General features: G+C 52.0%; 1 protein-coding gene across 2 annotated transcripts in view; it reads right to left on the reverse strand.

Moving 5' to 3' along the window:
* The window catches only part of DLGAP3 (DLG associated protein 3), a 61,687-nt gene that overhangs the window by 34,463 nt on the left and 7,391 nt on the right, over positions 1-19,833 (reverse strand). For both annotated transcript variants that reach the window (XM_036843440.1, XM_036843355.1), the window contains exons 2-3: positions 6,106-6,188; positions 3,526-4,674 (exon numbers count right to left, since the gene is read on the reverse strand). In XM_036843440.1, coding sequence (XP_036699335.1) covers positions 3,526-4,623 — 1,098 coding nt within the window. In that variant the 5' untranslated portion in view covers positions 4,624-4,674; positions 6,106-6,188. The remainder of the gene's footprint in view (positions 1-3,525; positions 4,675-6,105; positions 6,189-19,833) is intronic.

A 19,833-nucleotide genomic window follows, 5' to 3' on the forward strand; every position in this document is an offset into this window, starting at 1 on the left:
GGACCTGGGGGGATGGTGCTGTCGATCACTGAGCCACAGAATCCCAGAGAAACAGGTTTGGGGGAAAGGTGATAGGTTCAGCGTTGAGCATCTTGAGTTGGCAGAGAGCTGTGGAGCAGGTGGTTGGGCGTTTGGTTCTGGAGTTCAGTGGAGAGACCTGGGCTGGAGGCAGACATGGGGGAGTCATGGGTGGCAGCTGAATCCACAGGAGTGAATGAAACAGCCCAGGGGAAAGAAGAAAGAGAGGTGGGAAGGGATCCACTGACATTTAAAAGGGGACTGCGAAGAAAGGGAGAGGAGCCTATGAAGTCACCTGAGAAAGAGTGGGCAGAAGGGTGGGAGGGAAGTCAGGAGAATGCCGTGTCATGGAAACAGGAGACATTTCCAGAATAGAAGGAGTTGATAATGTCAAATGCCACAGTGCATGCAGAGGTTAGTGATTCGGGCTAGGGAGTTAGAACCGTGTTCAAATTCTGGCCCCATCACTTGCTAGCTGGGTAAACTTGAGCAGAACTGATTCATCTCTAAGCCTCAGTTTCCTCGTCTGTGAACTGGTGATGATAATTATGCCCACTTCACAGCATTGGTGGGAAAGATAAGTGAGCCAATATAGAGTGCCCAGCACAGAGTAAGTGCCCAATGTTGACCATTGTTATTATAAGCATTGAAAGGTACCTTTCAAGGAGAGCTCTCAAGAGACCATTGGTGACCACTCCCAGGACATTTTAGAGGACAGGGGTGTGGAAGTCAGACTGTAGTAAAGGGGAGAGTGAAAGGAAGTAAAGGAGTGGAGTCTGCACTCTAAGAACTTGGAAATGAAGGGAAGACAGGAGGGAGATGGAAAGGGGTATGGGGTTGAAGAAAGATTTTCTTTTTTAGGATGAGAGAGATTTGGGCATGTTTGCAGGATGAGGGAAAGAGTCAGTAAAGAGACAGTCTTTAAATGTGGGGAGGAAGGGGGGACAGCTCATGGACAGAGGGGATCCCAGAGAGATGGGCTCAAGCCCTGTGGAGGCGCCATCCTGGGATGGGCGGTCCTGGCTTCTCCTCTGAGCCAAGAAGGAAGGGTATGAGGGTGGCGGGGGATCTTGACGCGTCCACTGACAGGAAGGTGAGGGAGTCTGGGATGGTCTGCCTACACTGTGAAGAAAGAGGTGTAATGAAGGCATGCGGGAGGGGCCCAGGGCAGGTAGCGAAGATTTAAAACACCTGTTGAAAAGAACAGGTTAAATGGGGTGGGGGTTAGGGTTCAGGGAGAGCATAGCGTTCAGGAGAGGAATAGAGATTCTGGGGTGGGACTAAATGAGGGGTCAGAGATCAGTGTGAGAACAGGGATGGGATGGGGCCCCACGAAGGAGCCCTCAGGGGGTGAGGCGGACGGGGCTCGGTGGGGGGCTGGGCTCAATCAGAAGATGGGAACGCAGGGAAGAGACGAGGCTCCATAAAGGAACAAGGGCTCCGAGTGAAAAGAGGGATTCTGGAAGAAGTCTGAGAGAGAGAGCTGGCATCCTGTAGGGGAACAAGGTCTCAACAAAAGGACTGGGGATCCAACAAAGACACCTGGTCTGATGTGGCCAGCTTCCCCTGCTTTTGTGCCGGGGGGGCAGCAGTCTGTCTAGAGAGTCCCTGCAGCCCCTTGTTCTCCCCCAAACAGGCTCAGACTTTCCAGTCCTAAGATTCCCTGGAATCCCGGCCCCTGACAGATCCTTCCCCTTCCCCGTACTCTGCAGAGAGGAACCACAGAGGCAGAGGGAGGCAGATGGGACAGCCAGGCACGCTCTGCACACTGCAGGGCTCCCACTCCATAGCCACTGCGGAGCTGCTGGCTTCTCTGCAGGACACTGTGAGTTGCATGTTAAAAAGGAAGCCCCCAGGGAGGTGAGGGCAGCCCTGGAGAAGCAGCAGGGAGCAGCGGAGTGGTGGCAAGGTTGCAGGGATGGGAGAAGAAGGGTTGGTGATCTCTCCTCGGCCCTTTCTGCTGGACCCTTCAATCCCCGGCTTAGAGAACCTCTCTCCCAGGGAGGGGGCAATCCAAGGCCAACCCAGAAGTCCTGAATCCTAGAAGTCTCCAACCTCCCCTTCCGTCTCCCACCCCTTCCTGCTTCCACTGTGGCCCTATCTGTTCCCTTGAGCTTTTGTGAGTTCCCCACCCAGGAGAGCCCTAACATGCGAACAACTTACCAAAAAGGCCAGTGACACCCAAAGACACATGCAAGCTCAACTCTCCACACCTTTGAACGTGCTGTAGTCTCTTCCTGGAACACCCTTAAATCCCGGAACTTCTGCACTCAACTAACTCCAAATTCTCCACGGAGATTCTGCTCAGCGGACATTCTTCCTAGAGGTTGTTCTGGGCACCATCACCCAGGTGGGTGAGGTGCCTCCTCTGGGCTCCCAAGGCTCCCAGGGCTCTCTCCTCTCACAGCCTCATCACAGTGTATTCTACCTGATGCCTTGTCTATCCCACCTTTAAATGGTGAGCTCCTCCCAAGCAGCGTCTGTGTCTTCATCTTTGTCTCCACAGCACCCAGGAAACGCTCACTGAATGAATGGATGCAGATTAACTATGCGGAACGTGGGTTTGGGGGATAACCCTAAGTCTACTGGACTTCTAGAACTTGTCTAGACTTTTCCTCCTAAAACTACAGCAGGGCTCAGGAAAGCGTGTCAGGGGATATGAGAGGGGAGCGTAAGGCAGAGAAGAGGAAGGCTGATGGCAAGAAGAGCCCCTGACCCCATCTCAGTAGGAAGACAGAGAGGGGACGGAGATGGATGAAGGCTCCATAAGAAGAAGGGGTCAGAGCTCTTAGCCTCACCTGCAGACACCACAGAGCTGGTAAAAGATGACAGGGACAGTGTGCTAGTTATCACCTGCACCATCCACTCTCAGGAAGCCCTGGCCTGCTGCTGTGTGTGGAGCTCAGACTTCAGTGTGAAGCCCAGCCTGGGGAAACCCATAAGACAGGCTCCCAGGCTCTTCCACAGCCTCACGGGTGCCCTACTGCAGGTTCCCCAGAACGACAAACACCAGCAGAGGCACATTCTGGAAATAACTGACCTTCACATTCAAACAATATCCGGACCACCCAGATTTGGGCAGAAAAGAGGTCTGGAGAAGGCCTAGGGGCAAGAGGACTGCTTTCCGACTGCTGACCTCCAATCTTGGGGAAGCCACAGGCAGGGAGCACCGCACTGTCCTGTTCACTGTCTACTCTCAACCTCATCCCGCCTCCAGCCTCACAAGGCAGAGGCCAGCACGGCTCGTCCAAAACATCAGGTAAAGGAAAAGTCTTCCTGGCACTGACACACAATATCAAAATAGAAGGGCCCCTTCACTGCACAAACAGGGAAACTGAGGTCCCAAAAGGGGCTCAAGGCAATACAGTGAGGCAGGGGAGAGCCTCCCTGACTCCAGACCCTCCATCCTGGGAATAGCTGGCTCCCACCCAACCCTTTCCACAGCTCCCTGGGTGACAACACTATGAGGGCTGAGGACCCTGTTTCCCACCCCCACCAAAGCCTCACCTGCAGATAGTGATAAGTCCTGGTTTTGGCCTTGGCCTCCGGACCCAGGAGCCCCTTGCCTGGCCCGGCCCCTGGGTATCCATCCCGGCCCTGGCTGACCATCATGGTATGCCAGGCACTTCGCTTGACCGATTGTCCATCCAGTGACATGGACATGCCAGTGCAGGCAAGACAGCGGCCTTCCGACCCGCCCGAGCGCCCCTTGAAGCTCAAGTCCCGGTAGGACCCATCTGGAGCCTCCAGGCAGAAGGGACCACCAGGCTCCCCAGGGGGCCGCCCACCGGCCAGGAAGCCGCTGTCACTGTCCAAGTTGTCATCGGAGCTCCACCAGCCCGCGGCCTTGGCCTGGTGCCGTCCATCCCCCTTGCGGTCCTTGCTCTTGCTCCTCTTGCCATGCCGGGACTGGTGGTGGTGGTGGTGGTGGTGATGGTGGTGGTGGGAGGTGGGGAGGCCTCCAGAGCCCGGGCCAGGGTAGCTGTCTCCGCCGGAGCCACCTCTGCCCTCAGCCTTGGGCCCATTATAGTCCCGCTTCCCTGGCGCCTCCAGAGAGTGGGACTTGGCAAACAGCTTCTGCACAGAGTGAACCAGGTGCCGGATGCGGCTGGGGCTCTCGCTGCGGGCCTCCGGGGTAGTGCCAGACCCTGGCCCGGGCCCGGCCCCCGCTGGACCTCGCTGGTATGGCAGCGTGTGGAAGCCATCTTGTTGAACGGGCAACTGCTTTTCAAACTGGTCCAGAAGTGTGGGAGGCAGGCGGGGGGCACCCTTGCCCTGTGGGTGGCCCACACAGTCTTCACAGGTGTCGAAGGGGCCCTGGCCAGGGTACATCCTGGGGAAGGTGCTGCTACCCCCCCCAACCCCGGCCCCTCCTGGCCCTCCCTCGGGGCCTGTCGATGGCCCCTCACTCAGGCTCAGGGGCCCTTCAGGAGAAAGGTGTCCCAGGCCAGCTCTTGGGGCACAGAAGCGGGGCTCGGTGGAGAAGGCCTCCCCGGAGCCCAGCAGGTATGGAGCCCTGGCAGCGGGGCCCACGTCCATATGCTGCTGGTCGGCAAAGCGGGCTGGGCGGGGATGGCTGCCTCGGTCGCCATGATAAGCCCTCATGGCCTCAGCAAGGGCTCTTCATAGTGTTGGGGGCCAGGCCCCAGGAACCTCCTGGGAAAATAGGGGGCAGTGGGATTAAGATTGAACAACAGGCCACTTCACCTGAAACTATCTTTTATTAGGTACTCTTATATGCCTTTAGGTAGTGCATACCAATTTAGTGTGATTAATTCTACCATCTTTCCACAAATGGGCTTAAAAGCCTTAAAACAGTCATACTAGACAAAGATGCTCACAAGGGCACAAAATAACGTCATCATTCATCAAATGCTGCAAATTTGATAAATACTTATTCACAAGAGAAAACGCCCTCAACCAAATGGGTTTTTAAAAATCCTTGGGTAACCGAAAATAAAAAGGTACCAATACAGACATAAAAACAAGTCAAACATACTAGCCATTAGGTGAACTAGCTTTTAACAAGCTGACATGAGGCAAATTGATCCAGCACCACACCTGTGTCCCATCCCTACCCAATTCCACTGCTATGAAGAGTCAGGCCTCTGCGTCACAGCTCCCAGAAGCAATAACCAAAGAGAACACTGGACCCAAATCTACATATCTATCACGATTCTGCAGGAAAACCCCTCCGCTTCCTTCCACACCCAGCTCCTTCTATCTGGCTGTAGGCTTATTCTCCTTCCCCCCCACCCAGGACTGAGATAGGAAGGGATAACCTGAGATGACTCTGCCTTCCTCTTCCGGGTTCCAAATATCCCCTGATGAAATTTCCCCTTTTGCCTTTTACCACCACCCCCATTCCAATGGAGAGGAGTCATGAAGGGAGGAGAAACATAAAGAGGAGGAATGCTGGCTATTCGAGCAGCATCTGAATCCTAAACTGGGGTTAGAACCCAGGAGTTCCTCCTCCCAGGAACAGTGGGCTGGCAGGGCAGGGGGGTGATGGAGAGAAAGCATTGGAACCAGTGCTCCTGGCCCCCATCCCAGGCTTGCCAAGACTACAGGACAGAGAGGTCAGCTCTCAGCAAGTACTGCCTCCAATCAGGACTCCAGAGCTGCCAGGACAGGAGCTACGGCAGGAGGGGGTGCCAGCAGGAGGGACAGGGACTGAGGAGCTGGCAGACGGCGCCCTCTCTCATCCCAGACCAGGCTCCTGGGCCATCTGCTGACTATGAGGTGATGACAGCCTCAAAGACTCCAGACAGCAGCACCTCCAAGGCTCTTCCTCCCTTCCTCCCCGCCACTGCCTCCCCATACCCACCATGGGTATGGCTTCTTCCAAATCCTGCTCACAGCTCATCTCTGAGCACTTGCTATGTACCAGGTACTGTGCATACCTAATAGTCTCTGATCCCACTGAAATCCTATGTGTAGACATTATCCACACTTACCCATGAGAAAATTGAGCTCAAAATGGTAAGGTCACAAAGCCGGTAAATGGGTGAGTCACTTTGAATCAAGATTCAAACCCAGGTTATTCTGATTTAAGAACCCCATCTCCCAGAGTCTCCTACTACTCACCATCCGGGTTGTCCCATCCTTGGTGTCAGGATTCCCACTGCCAGGCAGAATCCTAACTTCAGAAGGCTCAGGACCACTGGCTCCTGACCAAAAAGAAAAGGGTGGTAAGCAAAGAGGAAAAGAGATTCTCCCAGAGTCCTCAGAGGACCAGTCTCTGGCCTTGACAGTTTCCCTGCCCAACCCCCCAAACCAGGACTGATTGGATCCCCCATGATGCAGAGCCTTTGGACCCCCAGGGAAATGAAGTTGGCTTCATTATGCAAATGAATGCAAATGAGCTTACAGGTTGGACTACCTCCAACTGCAGGTGTCTGCGTGATCTGTCCATGGTGCTGAGCCACTGCATTTTTTTTCATTGCTCTCAAATATGATTCCATTCCACAAATATTTGTTGAGCAGCTACCATAATAAGACTCGGAATGAGAAGTGTATAGAGGTGATTTAAGTGTGGTCCCTGTCATCGAGAGGCTTGTAGTCTAACAGGGGAACAATCTCTCACGTGATAGGGTTATTTTAGGTCCCTGCATTTTTGCACAAGCTGCTCCTTCCTCCTAGAATCTCCTTTCATCCACCTTCCAACCCAGGCCCCTGGCTAACACTTATTCATATTAAGCCCACCTTCCCTCGAAGACTTTTTGTGCTCTTATTCTGGGTTATGCCTCTCTATTGGGTTTTTATAACACCCTGGGCTCCTCCCATGAAAGCAGCTATCACACTGCACTGAAATTGTCTGTTTCAGTTTCTGTCTCCCCAACTAGAATCTGGTCTTCTGCAGGGTAGGAACCAAACTCTATTTATCACTGGATCTCCAGCACCTAACTCGGGGCTTTGCCCAGAGCTGGTACTTAATAAATGTTCGCTAAGTAGATGAATAAATGACTGTGCTGGAAAGAGGTACCAAAATGTCAGGCCAGTTAAGATGAGGGCAAGAGCAGATCCAATAGAGGGAAACTGAGGAAGACTTCCCAGAGAAAAGTGTGTTTAAGATGGAGAACAAGATGGCTGTGTGTAAGGGAGAGAGAATTCCCACTGGAGGGAACAGCAGGCACAAAGGCAGAAGAGGTGGGCAAATAAGGAATTCTGAGGCACGGGTTGAGAGAGTTCCAGCAGACACTGGGGTTTGGAAAACACTGGGAAGAGATGGGAGAGAGTCAGAAAGGAAGACGACTCTGAAGTTTGCAGCAGCCGTGACTGGAAGACTAATGATGCCATTATTAGACACAGGGATGTCAGGAAGAAGAGCTAGCTTTGCAGGCATGATTAATAGTAGTGGAAGAGACACAGTCAGACAACAAGAAGAACTTCCTGACCCTGAGGGATGTGAGACAATGAGGAAGATTGTGAAGTCTCCTGGGAATCTTCCATAGAGGGGAAGGTAGGACATGCCCAGCCCCTGGCCCACCCTATGGCCTGGGCTGGAGAAGATGTTCATTATCTTGCCTGGAGGGGAACTGGGGGGGGGCACCTCACATATATCAACTGCCTGGCTCTAGATGACAATTCTCTTCCTTTGCCCCTCTCTGGGGAAGCAGACCAAAATGGCCTCTCAAGCAGCTATTGGGAAAGCACCTAGAAGCATCTCCCCACCTTGGAAAGAAGCTTTGATAGCTTGGTCTTTCATCCATGGCATGGTCCTCCTCTTCCTGCCCCAGGCAGGACCCATGTCTGAGACTCACAGCACAAAAGGCCACTTTGACAGAAACCCAGACCATCCCATTTGCTTTGTTTGTGGCCACATCAAACCTGGGAATGTCCACACCAATGGTGGGCATTCCCAGGTTTCCCCCCTTCCTCCACCACCACACAGGTGCTGCTGCCAGCCCTAAACCTTCATCAAGATCTTATCAGTCTCTTTAGCATCAATCCATGTCCTCCCAGCTCTAGTCTCAAAGGAGATGGGCCCCTGTGTTTGTTCCTCTCCAGACAGACCAGCCCCAACTCCCTTACCCATGTCCTACAGGGCAGTACTCGCTAGTGGAAAAAGCTCAAGCCCTGAGACCAGAAAGTGTGTGACACTAGACAAGTGACCTGCCCTCTCTAAGCCTAATGATACCTGCTCACCTATCTCCAAGGATTTTAGTATCAAGTGATACAAAACCACTCTGTAAACTCTAAAAGATTACGCAATATAATCCCACATGTGAAGCCTTCATTTTGGATTTGCAAAATCCCCAGTGTCCAAATATTAAACAATCCAATCAAATCCAAATTACTGGGAGAAGAAGATATCCAATTTATGGATTTCCTAAAGAGAAGATTTAATTGATATAGATTTAATTATATAAACTTCCTCCTATATATCACAGTTATGATCACATACCTTCTGCTGCCACCCCATTACTAAACATAATCCACAGGCGGGAAAAACAAGCGAGGAGGGGACTAATAATTCAATCCATCGCCAAGTCCTATGGATTTTGCTTCCTAAAAATAGATCTGCCCACTTATTTCCATATCCACCAAATCACTGTCGGCTGACTAGCCAAAACTCATTCTCAACCTCCTTTCCCCTTTCCCAGCCTCCCTTGTACCTAGAAGCCACATGATTCACTTGTAGCTAATGATATATACATAAAAATTTGATGAGGGATTCTGGGAAAGATTTTTGCCTTTATAATAAAAGGGATGGGGCTTGCAAGTACCATCCTTCCTCCCTTTCTTTTCAACTTGAATACAATCATGATGCCTGGAGCTAGGGCAGCTGTCTTGCCACCATGAAAGAAAGGCCTAGAGAATCACAGAAACGCTGACCCTGGAGTCACTGAGCCATGGCACCAACATAAAGCAGTTGCCTTCCTCCAGGCCTAAATGCAGGAAGGAATAAACTCCTCTTTATTTAAACCACTGTCGGCCAGATTTTCTGTATTTGCAGCAGAAAACACTGCTAACTAATCCAACTACCTCAGAACATCATCTCCTGCCTGGACGTCTGCGAAAGCCTCCTAAATGGTCTCCCTGCTTCCGCTCTTACCCGGCTCCAATCCAAATGGTCGTTTGGAAACACAAATCTGATCATGTCACTTCTGTGGTTAAAACTCTTCATTGGCTTATTGATGTTCTTGGGATAAAATGCCTTAACCCATCCAACAAGGCCTGCAGGCTCCGGCCCTTCCTGGGCTTCCAAACTCTGCTCACAACACGCTCCCCCTTGCTTCCTCTGCTCCAGCCAGGCCAGTCTTTCTGCAGTCCCATGATCTCTCCCATCACGGGGCCTATTCCCCCCACCCCCGTCCAGAAAGCTTTTCCCGTCCACCTCTGCCTTGCTAACTCCTACACACCCTTCAGATCTCAGCCCAGTTGTTGCTTCCTCAGGGAAGCTTTCTCTGGCCTCCCTGACTAGGTCAGATCCCCCTGCTGTTTGCTCTCAAGGCACTGTGTACCTCTACAGCTCTTCTATCATTACCATTTTCAATTTGTGTGATCCAGAAATTGTCTGTCTCTCCCATTAGCATGTAAGCTCCATGTAAGTGCAGGAATTTCATCCATCTTTTTCACTGCATTATCCCCCCCACTCCTATAGAACAATGTTTGGTAGATGGCAGGTGTTTGTTGAGTGAATGTGAGCCTACAAAGAACAAGATCCTTTCACTTATGACATTTTAATTCCCACAACTATGCCAAGGGATAGATATTATCCCCACCTCCCAATTTACAGAAGAAGAAACTGAGGCTTGGAGGGGCTGACAGTCCCAAGGTCATACAGTTGGTGACAAATCCAGAAGTCAAACCCAGTGTAGTCTCACGCCAACGCCTTAGCTTTCCTCCTACCTGTGCTGCTGCTCAGGGAAGCCAAACGGATTAAACACCCTTCCGAAGGAACACAGTAATGAATTTGTTTTTTGTTTTCTGTTTTTTAAAAAGGAAACAAACAACTAAGAACCGTACCCATACCACACACTCCAGAGGTAACCAAAGTGTGGTTTAGCCTTTTCCCCTGAGTGGTGAGTACTGAATTTGTTCCAAGTCCAAGGTCAGATAAGTACAGAATAAAGGAAGCTCCCTGAAACCCTCTGACAACTCTGGGCGCTGGTGCTACTTTCCCCCGTTTTATTGCACCAAGTCATCTATCTACTATCCCAGGCCACCAGCACACAGAGAGCTGCCCAGATGGTGAACCTCTGAGCCCAGGGAAGCAGCTGCTTTTGCAGTTGCCTGTAGCTGGCTAGGAAGTGGGGAGTGAAGGAGGCTAGGAGGGTGCTGTGTGTGGCACATTCTCTGATGCAGCTCGCATCTATCTGGGATTGGAAGAAGTGGCACACATGCCGTCACCGAGAAATTACCCAATTTAGCACCAACTACACAATCCAGCAATTAGTTTCTTAAACCGGAACTTGCTGGGGGCTGCCAGGCTGGCGGAGCTGTTGTTACAAATCTCACTGGGAAACCAGCTGTGTAATTCGCCAGGAGGTTGTCACTGCCCCAAGCAATTACCTTCCAGAAAAACAATGGAAAATGGAGGAAGGAAAAGGACTGCAGAGGAGAGAGTCACAGGGGTTTTCTTGTCCTCTCTCCCAGGACCCCGCGCAGCCAAACCAGCTGATTTTCCTTTCTTGAGACCTAGGTGACTCCCAAACTCCCTGGATCAAAGCAGTTATTGGTATAGCCTCTGTTGTCAGACTCTCAGGGTTCAAGTCCCTTTCCATTCACTTACTAGCTGTGTGTACTTGGGCAGGTGACTCACCTCTCTCTGGCTATTTTCTCTTCTGTACAATGGGGATAATATTAGCACCATCAGAAAGGTATGAAGGATGTGATGGTTAACCAGGTAAAGCATATAATACTGCACCTGGCACACAGTGAATCCTCAATAAAGGTAGCTATCAGTATTTGCATTTTCATTTTTATGACTTCCTCCATTGGTTTACAGTGTGACCTTGAGTAGGTCACTTAGTATCTCTGGGACAACTGTATAAGACCAAAGGTATTCTACTGGAAAAAAAGCAGTTCTTACTCAAGATTGTCCACACCTGGGCAGCCAAGGATCAAGGTGCCTTCGACAAAAGCCAGGGTCTCAGAGGCTGACACAAAGTGATGCTTTGGGCAAAGATAAAGATTTCAAAAATCAAATATTAACTGCTTCATGCCTTCCCCCAAGAAGCTGTCTGGAAGAGCTACAAGCGGGACATGATGGTCCAGATGGCAGCAAAAGGGTACAGTTGCTCTCTTGCTGTGGATCAGCCTTCTCTAGTCCCCTCACACTGGAGCCTCTGAGGTCATCCCCTCACCAGTTCCAACATAGCAGAACCTACAGCAAGTGAGGCCTGGAATTCATTTTGCTGCTGTAGGCCCAGGCTCCTCCACACCTGTGGGTGAGCTACGTGTGCCCTTGGGACTTCAAAGTTTCAGGCATTGCCTTCCCATCCCCTTTCCCCGTGCCAACCTAACCAGAGTGGCCAAGATTCTGCCTCAGTTTCCCTTTCCAGTCCTCCTCCACCCCCTATCCTGACAGCAGCTCCGAGGCTGGGGCTCCGTCCACGGTGAAGGGGCCAGCTAGTGGGGGGCCCTAACACAGAGCCTCTGACCTGTAGCCCACACTCCCATGCCCACCGATAGGAATTCCTCCTCAGCCCCAGCCTTTTCCTGCATCCAGGGCTGTCCGAGCCCCCTTGACCATTTCAGCACTGGCTTTTCTCAGCTGCCTTCGGCAGGATCTCTGCAGCTGGGCTGGTTTCCTCACCCCTGGCCTCTTGCAACCTCGCTACCCAGCTCTGTCACTGAAGACGCAGCAGGCCTCGTGCCCAGCCCCCACCCTTAGGACCCTAGAAAAGCCTTCTCTTCCTCTCACTGCCCCAGAAAGCGGAAAGAAGGAAGGGGGAACAGAACAGGAGGGAGGTTTGGGACCTTTTTCATTCACCTTTATTACTTTATTTAATCAACTCTTCCTAGGGGTTTAGGGTAGGAATTTTACAGAAAATGGGCTTACTGCTCCAAAACACTTGAGACACAGGAAGATCCAAGTCTATATCCATCTCCTGACCCATTGGACAGTGCTCAGCCTGTGAATAACCCACACTACCTATAATCTCTTTGAAAATCCCACCTCAGGGGGCTTTGTACTTGATGTTCTCTCTGCTGGAACACTCTGCCCCAGATATTCCCATGGCTTCCTCTTTCTCATCTCTCAGGTCTCAGCTCAGAGAGGCCTTCCCTGACCACTCTCTAACTAAAGTCGAACTCCATCCCCCAGGAACGCTCTACATCACCCGGTTTCATTGCCTTCATAGCACTATTGCTCTTTGAAATTATTTTCTTTATCTATTACATGTTTATAGTATGTTTCCCCGTAGCAGAATATAAGCCCCAGGAGGGCAGGGATTAAGTCTGTCTTATGTACTGAGTGTATCCTCAGTATCCTGAGTGTCTAGAACGATGCCTAGCACGAACAGGTGCTCAAAAAGTATCTATCGCATGAATGAATGTAGTCACTTTCCACTCTACTCCTGTGCCCAGCAGCCCACAGAAAGGACCTCCGCTCCTTTCCCTCTAAGGGCTCTAGAGAGCCGCTGGAGGATTTGGTATTCGAAATCCCGCCACCAAACCCAACCCTGTTCGTCACTGTTTATCTAGCCCCTCTCAACTGGCAGGTAAAGATGGTTCTTTTCCAGCCACATCTGGGGCTCTCTAGGTGTGCCCCTTTGCAGAGTTCAAGGAAGGCAGCGAGGGGAAAGAGGAATGAAGGGGGGAAGTTTACACTCCCCACACTGCAGAGCAGGAGGAGGAGACCGTGAGGAGGGAATCTCCCAGCCCCAAGTAGGTCTCTTCCTCCAGACTCTCTGGGTCCCAGCTTCTCTCCCAGCTGGGGCCATATAGTCAAGAGGCACCAGAAGCAAAGTTCAGGCTTCTCCAGGGCTACCAAATGCCCTACGGGATACAGTTCCGCCTGGTCCGCCTCACCCCTCGTACCCCCTAGCTGCAGCCACAGCCAACGGCTTTTGGCCCGTTCTTCCCTTTCTGTCAACTGATCAGTCCTCAGGTTGCTCAGCCTGTTCATGCTCCGCCTCCTGAGGGTCTCCAGGAGTCTTCTTTGGGGAAGTCATCCCAGCCAGCCGCTGAGAGGCAGGATCCCAGGACTAGACTCCTATAGGACCCTGGTCAGGGACGGCTAACGAGAGAGACTGTGGGTTATGGGCCCCGAGTTACAACTGTTTGGGTTCATGTCCCGGGTCCACCAGTTACTAGACATGTGGCCTTAAGGAAGTCCCTGCATCTCTCTCTAGTTCAGTTTCCTCACCTTTCAAATGGGGGCAAGCCTAGTTCTTTTCTCACCATGATGTCATGAGGATTAAGGTACTGCAGGTAGAATAGCACAGTGCTGAGGGTTAGCGCCTGACAACCAGGGAGAAACCACTAAAACATGTGCGATTCGGGAGCAGCGCCTTTGAGAGGGTTTCTCAGACAGCCTCAGACAGAGGCTGTAGCCATACCTGACTCAGGTATGGATCAGAGATCCAAAACTCTGAATACTCATTTGTTTCATGTTTCACCCAGGACTTTCTGTCTGCCTAGGTTCCTTTTGAAGACCTCCCACCCCTCGAGCATGCTGAAGACAGCAGAGCAGCTCTGGTGGTCAAAGATGACGGCATCTGAGAGAACTAGACGCCCTTGATTTGTAGACCCCACTGATCCCCGCAGCCAGGGCTGGTGGTCTCTCTTCCAACTCCAAGGATCTGGGAGGGAAAGCCCAGTGAGCTTATTGCTCGGTATTGAAAAGACAATCATCTGCTTCCAACCATTTCATCTCAGCCTACCTGCATGACCATGAGTCTCAATTTTGTCATCTGTAAAATAGGGATAACAATACCTACCTTCTAAGGTTGTGGCAATGAGTAAATAGGCTGATCTGTTCAAGGCAACTGGCACATATGTTTCCACACGTTGGCTTCTCCTGACTTGAGCACCCTAGTGCCTTCCTTTATTTGTATGTGTTTGATGAGATTTGGGCTGATGCTGCCCTGGCCTCCAGGATGCTGCCAGACCTGTGTCTTCTAGGGCCATTAGAAAACAGCAGGTAGAATCCCAAGTCCATGGCAAGGGTCCCCTGGGCAGCAGCTTCTCAGCCAGGCCAGGCCTGTGGCCTGTGCTACTCTCTGGCCCAGGTGTCTTGCTGCCCCGTGAAGCCTGCCTCCTGGGTTGGCACACTGTCCTGAAGCTCTCTGTGAAAGGTGGGACCAGGATTGCCTGCACCAGGGCCTGTCTTCTCTGGGCCTCTCCTACAGTGAAGTCAAGCACAGAGTCGGCCCCCAGGGGACCCAATGAGGGCTAGTTGGTTGGCTAACTGCCAGGTTGACGTGGTGGCACCTCCCTCCCCTCTGCTCTGCCTGATCCTCCCCCAGAATCCAGAGTATCTTAATCCCTGCTCTCCTCGCTGGACTTCTGGGCTTAGCAGGAGCTAGGACCACAACGGGAGAGAGTATGGGGAGAGGAGTCAGCACAGACTATGAGATTCTTCCGTGTGGAAAGCCTGTCCTCCCAACTTTGCCTCTGACGCAGTTCAAGTATCCTCTCTTCCAAGAAACCTCACCTAAGCATGCCCTCCTCATCAATCCCAGAGCAAAGCAGTTGCTACCTTCTCTAAGGTCCCATACTTCAACACAGTAGGATAAATATTTGTTTGCAGGCTGTGAGCTCCTTGAAAACCAGGATCCATCTGATCTATCTCTGTATAAACAAAACCTGGCTTATAGTAGATGCTCAATAAGTTCAAGATCAGTAATCGAGCCATCAAGAAGTAGCACCCCTCTGCTGGTTGTGGGAGAGAAATAGGGAGAGAAACGGGAGGAGGCATGAGCGAAATGACTCCCTGCAGCTGGACCAGAACTCTCCAGCAGGCAGAGCTGGACCAGTGTGACGTGGGTTTCCTGAAGAGCTGGGAGTGTCCTGTCCAGGGAGGCATATAAGCTGAGGTTGGAGGACCACTTTGGAGGATGGTATAGGATGCATTCAAGCACAGAACACATTTCAGATCATACACCCTCTGGTACCTTTCAACTCTGAAGTGTAAGGCTCAGCTCTTTGAACGCCTACAACTGAACAGGCACTGTGTTAAGTGCTTTAGATGTACTTCTTTGTGTAGGCCTCGCAACCATCCTTTGCAGTAGGTGCCGTTATTATTCCCATTTTACAGATGAGGAAATTGAGGCTAAGAAATGCAAAGAAAATTGCCCAAAGTCACACAGGTGGTGGAGGATTTGAATCTGGATCTAGTCCTGGCCTGACACTCTCAACCACTAGGAGACCAAGCCCTGGCAGGTCTAAAGGAGCATCTCTCTCTGACCAAACTGGTCTGATGAGGTCACCAGGTGGACCCTCAGTGTGCCCTGATTCATCACTCAGCCTCAGGAAACCTCCACCCTTGCCATCCCTCCCTTGCACATGGGCATCCGGTCCCAAGACTGCTTATTCACAATTTAACACACGTGTTCTCCAGAAGCAGATTACACAGCGATGCAGGCTCATCCAACGCAACTCACATGGCATTTGTCCTCAAATAGCTAGTCATCGTCACATAATGTGCACAGATATATACAAACTTGTTCCCACAAGGGTTCACACGCACGTGCATTTTCATCCAATGGACATTGATGCTTGTGCACACAGAAGCTGCACAGATACAAAACCTCACATACACATTCACATATTTATCCCCACACAACAGACATAAATGTTCATTTCACATCACTTAGGCACCCACATCTGCTCGATGTCATACACCAAATCCTCCCCCAACAAGAACTTTATCCATTGTTCCCAGATCCAGTACTAGGCCCAGGTGAGCAATGATGCTGCCTCCCTCTGGGGTTGGCCAGGCAACCCAAAGATCGGGAGATGGTTCAGCCTGCCTGTGATGGATGGAATTAATCTACTGAGCTGGAGAAACTAAATAATTAAATCCCTAATCACCCCCCCAAGCCAGCCCAAGCCAATATAGCTGAGGGAGGGAGGGGGCTCTGAGGCCCAGACCAATATCCTAGAGAGGAGGAGGGGCTTGGGAAGACAGGCATAGACAGAACCCTCTAGGAGGGTTCTCTGGAAGGCAGACAGACAGACATGGTTCTCCAGTGCTACCGGCTCTCCCCTTCCACATGGAAATGGAGCAGCTTGGGAAGACAGCCCACCACCACCCACTAATACAGAGTGAGAGGCGGGGTACAGTCCTCCTCCCACCCTCCCCAGAGTCCTTCCTGCCCCTCCACGGTGTGCGTCCTAGGAGTGTAAGGGGATGGCGGACAGGACACTCAAAGTGCCCAGGACCATGGCCGTCAATGGGGACTGTCAGCCCAAAGGGGAGCTGACGTAAAATCAGGCCCTCGCCACCCCTGGAATAGGCCCCTCCCCTGCCTGGCGCAGATGGCAGGGAAGGACCCTCCACACAGGTGCACCTGCTTCCCTCAGGAAGTGGGTCCAGCACGTGACTAACAGGCTGAGGATGGAGCAGAGGCCTGGGCAGGGGGGCTCAGGGAATGAGCCTGGGAACAGGCCCCAGTCCGATTGGCTGAAAAGTGGGTCATTTTCCTTTTGAAAAATAGTGAGAAAATGGAGAAGTAGGTCGGGCTCTCATCCCCTCAGCCCCAGGCACCATCCCGGACTTGTGGGGTGGGGCGAGAAGGAGAGGTCTGCACATGCCAAAGCCCCATCTCCCCCAGGACTCCACTGGGGGGGCCCCCAGCACAGGAGGCCAAGGTCGTCATCACTCAGGACGCCCAAGGACACGCACTCTCTAAGGCCAGGCCGGGAGCACGAGCCCCACCCTGCCCTGGGGGCCCTGGGCCAAGCTGGAGGGATGGGGGCTCCCGCGTGCAAGACCCTGAGGAGCCCCCTCCCATCCTCCTGTCTGTTGTGGTGCCTCCTCTCCTCTCTTCTCCTCCCTTTCCTCGTCGTCCACGTGGGCAGAGTCGTTGCCATGACACCGCGGGCAGGTGGGCGGCTCTGGCGGCTCTTTCGGCCCAACCCCCACGCTCAGAGCCCAGGTGGGAGGAGAGCGGCGGCAGCGCCCCCGCCCCTGGTCCAGATGAGAGGAGAGATTGGCAGAAGGTCCCCATCATACACCGCGGATCCTGGAAGGGGCTCTAGCTCTTGGAAATGAGGCAACCTAGCTCTTGGAGGGGTTGCGGAGGATCTCTCAACGCGGATTCTAGGCCTCAGGGCCCGCCCCCTACGCGGGTCAGGCAGCGGCACCAGCGGGGCTGACCCACAGGTCCCACCTCTTCCTCCTTTTCTCACCAGCCCGCCTCCAAGCGTTCCCCAGGTACTAAGTTTCAGTCACTTCACCCTAGAAGCTGAATGGTCCCGCCTGAGGTCCTGCCTCAGTTCCTCATTCTGCAACACAAGCTCAAGCCTCTATGCTCTTTCCTTAGAGAGGAAATCAGACAAAGTTGAGCCTCTCAGAGAGATTCCTCCCCTACCGCCAAAGCCCCAGCCTGTCCGCTAGAAATCGGGTCCCAGTTCCCTGGGTGTCCCCACATCCCGGAACTCACACACCCTAGGGGGGAACCACTCACTCCTAAGCCCAGACTTGGTCAAGGCACCCACCCGGCTAGGAAACGGGACCAGAGTGGAACAGGGAGAGGAGGGGGGGCAGGGAAAGGTGAGGGCTAGAAAGTGGACGCTGCCTGAGGATGCTGTCCTGCCTCCCACCACATCTGGCTTCAGGAAGTCTGGGCCGGGCCTGAGCTCCTCACCGGCTCTGAGCACCCCTCTCACTGGTCCACGTGCCTCTCCCCGTGTGTCTCTAAGGCTCTGTGACTCTGACTTCCAGAGACCCTTTCCACCGTTCAGCACCCTGTGCCCTATCCTTATTCCCTCAGGCAGGAGCCCTGCATCACTGACCAAATGGAACCTTCCTGGCAGCCCTTCGCAGCCTGGCTGACAGGGGTAGACGTACGTGGGGTGGTGGTGAGAAGATCCCAAAGGAAAGGAGAACATCAACCAGGGTTAGCTGGAGGCTGTCCCGCTTGTCACTGGGTGTTCATGACATACATACCAATTTATATACAAAGACACTTTTACTTTCTTCCTTAGCCTTCCGCGACTAAGACAGTAGATGTCACTGGCTAAAATATGACATGTGCACACGTGTGCCTGTGTGTGCATACATGCGCGTGTTGGTACACTGTATCTCCCTTTCTCCACCTCCACTCCCAATGTTCTCCATCAGGCTGCCCTCATCCTAAGTTCTCACTAAAGCTCTTACAACGGGTTCCTAACTGATCTCCCTGCCTGCATCTTGGCCCAGCCCGATCCACTCTCCTCACTGGCTGCCAGTGCGATCTTCCTAAAATCGGTTTATTCAACAGATATGTATTGAGTGCCTCCAAGCCAGGCACTCCTCTGGACACAGTAGGTACAGTAGTGAACAAAACATTCTCTTGCTCCATTCTCATGAAGTTTCTCTCCTAATGGACAAAGAGATGATGAACAAGTATATGAAATAATGGAAGTGGTAAGTGCTGAATTTTTTTTAAAAAGGGGAGGTGAGAGGACAGCATCACAAGGGGCTATTTAAGATAGACTGTGGGGGAGGCCTCTCCGAAAAAGTGACTTCTGAGCAAAGACTTGAATCAAGTGAGGGAGCAAGTCATGTGGGTATCTGGAGGGGAGAGCATTTCAGGCTGAGGGAAAAGCAGAGGCCCCCAAGGTGAGGCTGTGCTCAGCATCTTTGTGGAACCGAAGGGAGGCACTTGTAGGGGTGGCATCTGCGATCAGGGAGGTCAATGGAGGCTATTTTACACACAGCACTTATGTCACTCAGACCCCACTAAGCACTTAGGATTTCACTCTGAGTGAGATGGAAAGCCATTGGAAAGGCATGATCTCATCTTATGCTGGCTGCTTCTGTGGGGAGACTCTCCGGAGGAGGGGATGGCAAGGGTGGAGGTAGGGAGACCAGTTGGGACATTTCCTGTCACTAAACCACCTTTTCCTACCTCTGCCCACCTGGTGAACACCTGTTCAAGCCTTGGCTCAAAGGCCTCCTCTTCTATGGATCCTTCACCAAACCCCTCCCTTCCCTGCTCCAGAACTGACCAAGCCCTCCATAGGCCTCCACTTTCCCCCCATGAACACTTATGTCCTCCTACTTTCCTGAACACTCTCCTTACTTGGATCCAGGTCTTTTACCTTCTCTAGATTGTAAGTTACCTGAGGTCAAGGACCATCACCAGTGTCCAGCATGGCACGTGGCACATCACAGACATAAAAAAACACTGGCTGAATGAATGGATGAATTGGGGGAGGCACATGTGATGGAACAGGGACAATTTGTAGGCTGTTGTTAACCTGGGTGAATGAGGTGCACGTGTATGTCATCACGGGTGGCAATCAGGCCAGTATTAACACATGTCCACATATTTCTTCTACTCTGTCTATATGCATATATGTGTTAGCATGTATGTACATGTCGACAAATCCCTCCATTGGTATGTACATTCCTGTAGATTTTTCACGTGTATATATACATTTTAGAAAGTGCATTTATGTTCAGATATGCATATTAAGGCATAGACAAGTAATGCACACATATACATGCACACACGCACATGTGTGAAGCTGACGCACACACTTGGGCCTCCCTAAAAATCCCTACCCCTTTCATCCACTAAGCCCAGCTTGTTCTGCTTGATTCTTGAAACTTCAGTGGTAACGTTCAAGCTCCCAAACTCTTTCCCCTACATACACCCCTGAACACCATAGCATCTGATCAGCCTTGAGCTCAGCTCCCTTTCTCAGCTC

The sequence above is a fragment of the Balaenoptera musculus genome, chromosome 1, assembly GCF_009873245.2.
Source record: "Balaenoptera musculus isolate JJ_BM4_2016_0621 chromosome 1, mBalMus1.pri.v3, whole genome shotgun sequence".
In the NCBI taxonomy this organism is placed as follows: domain Eukaryota; kingdom Metazoa; phylum Chordata; class Mammalia; order Artiodactyla; family Balaenopteridae; genus Balaenoptera; species Balaenoptera musculus.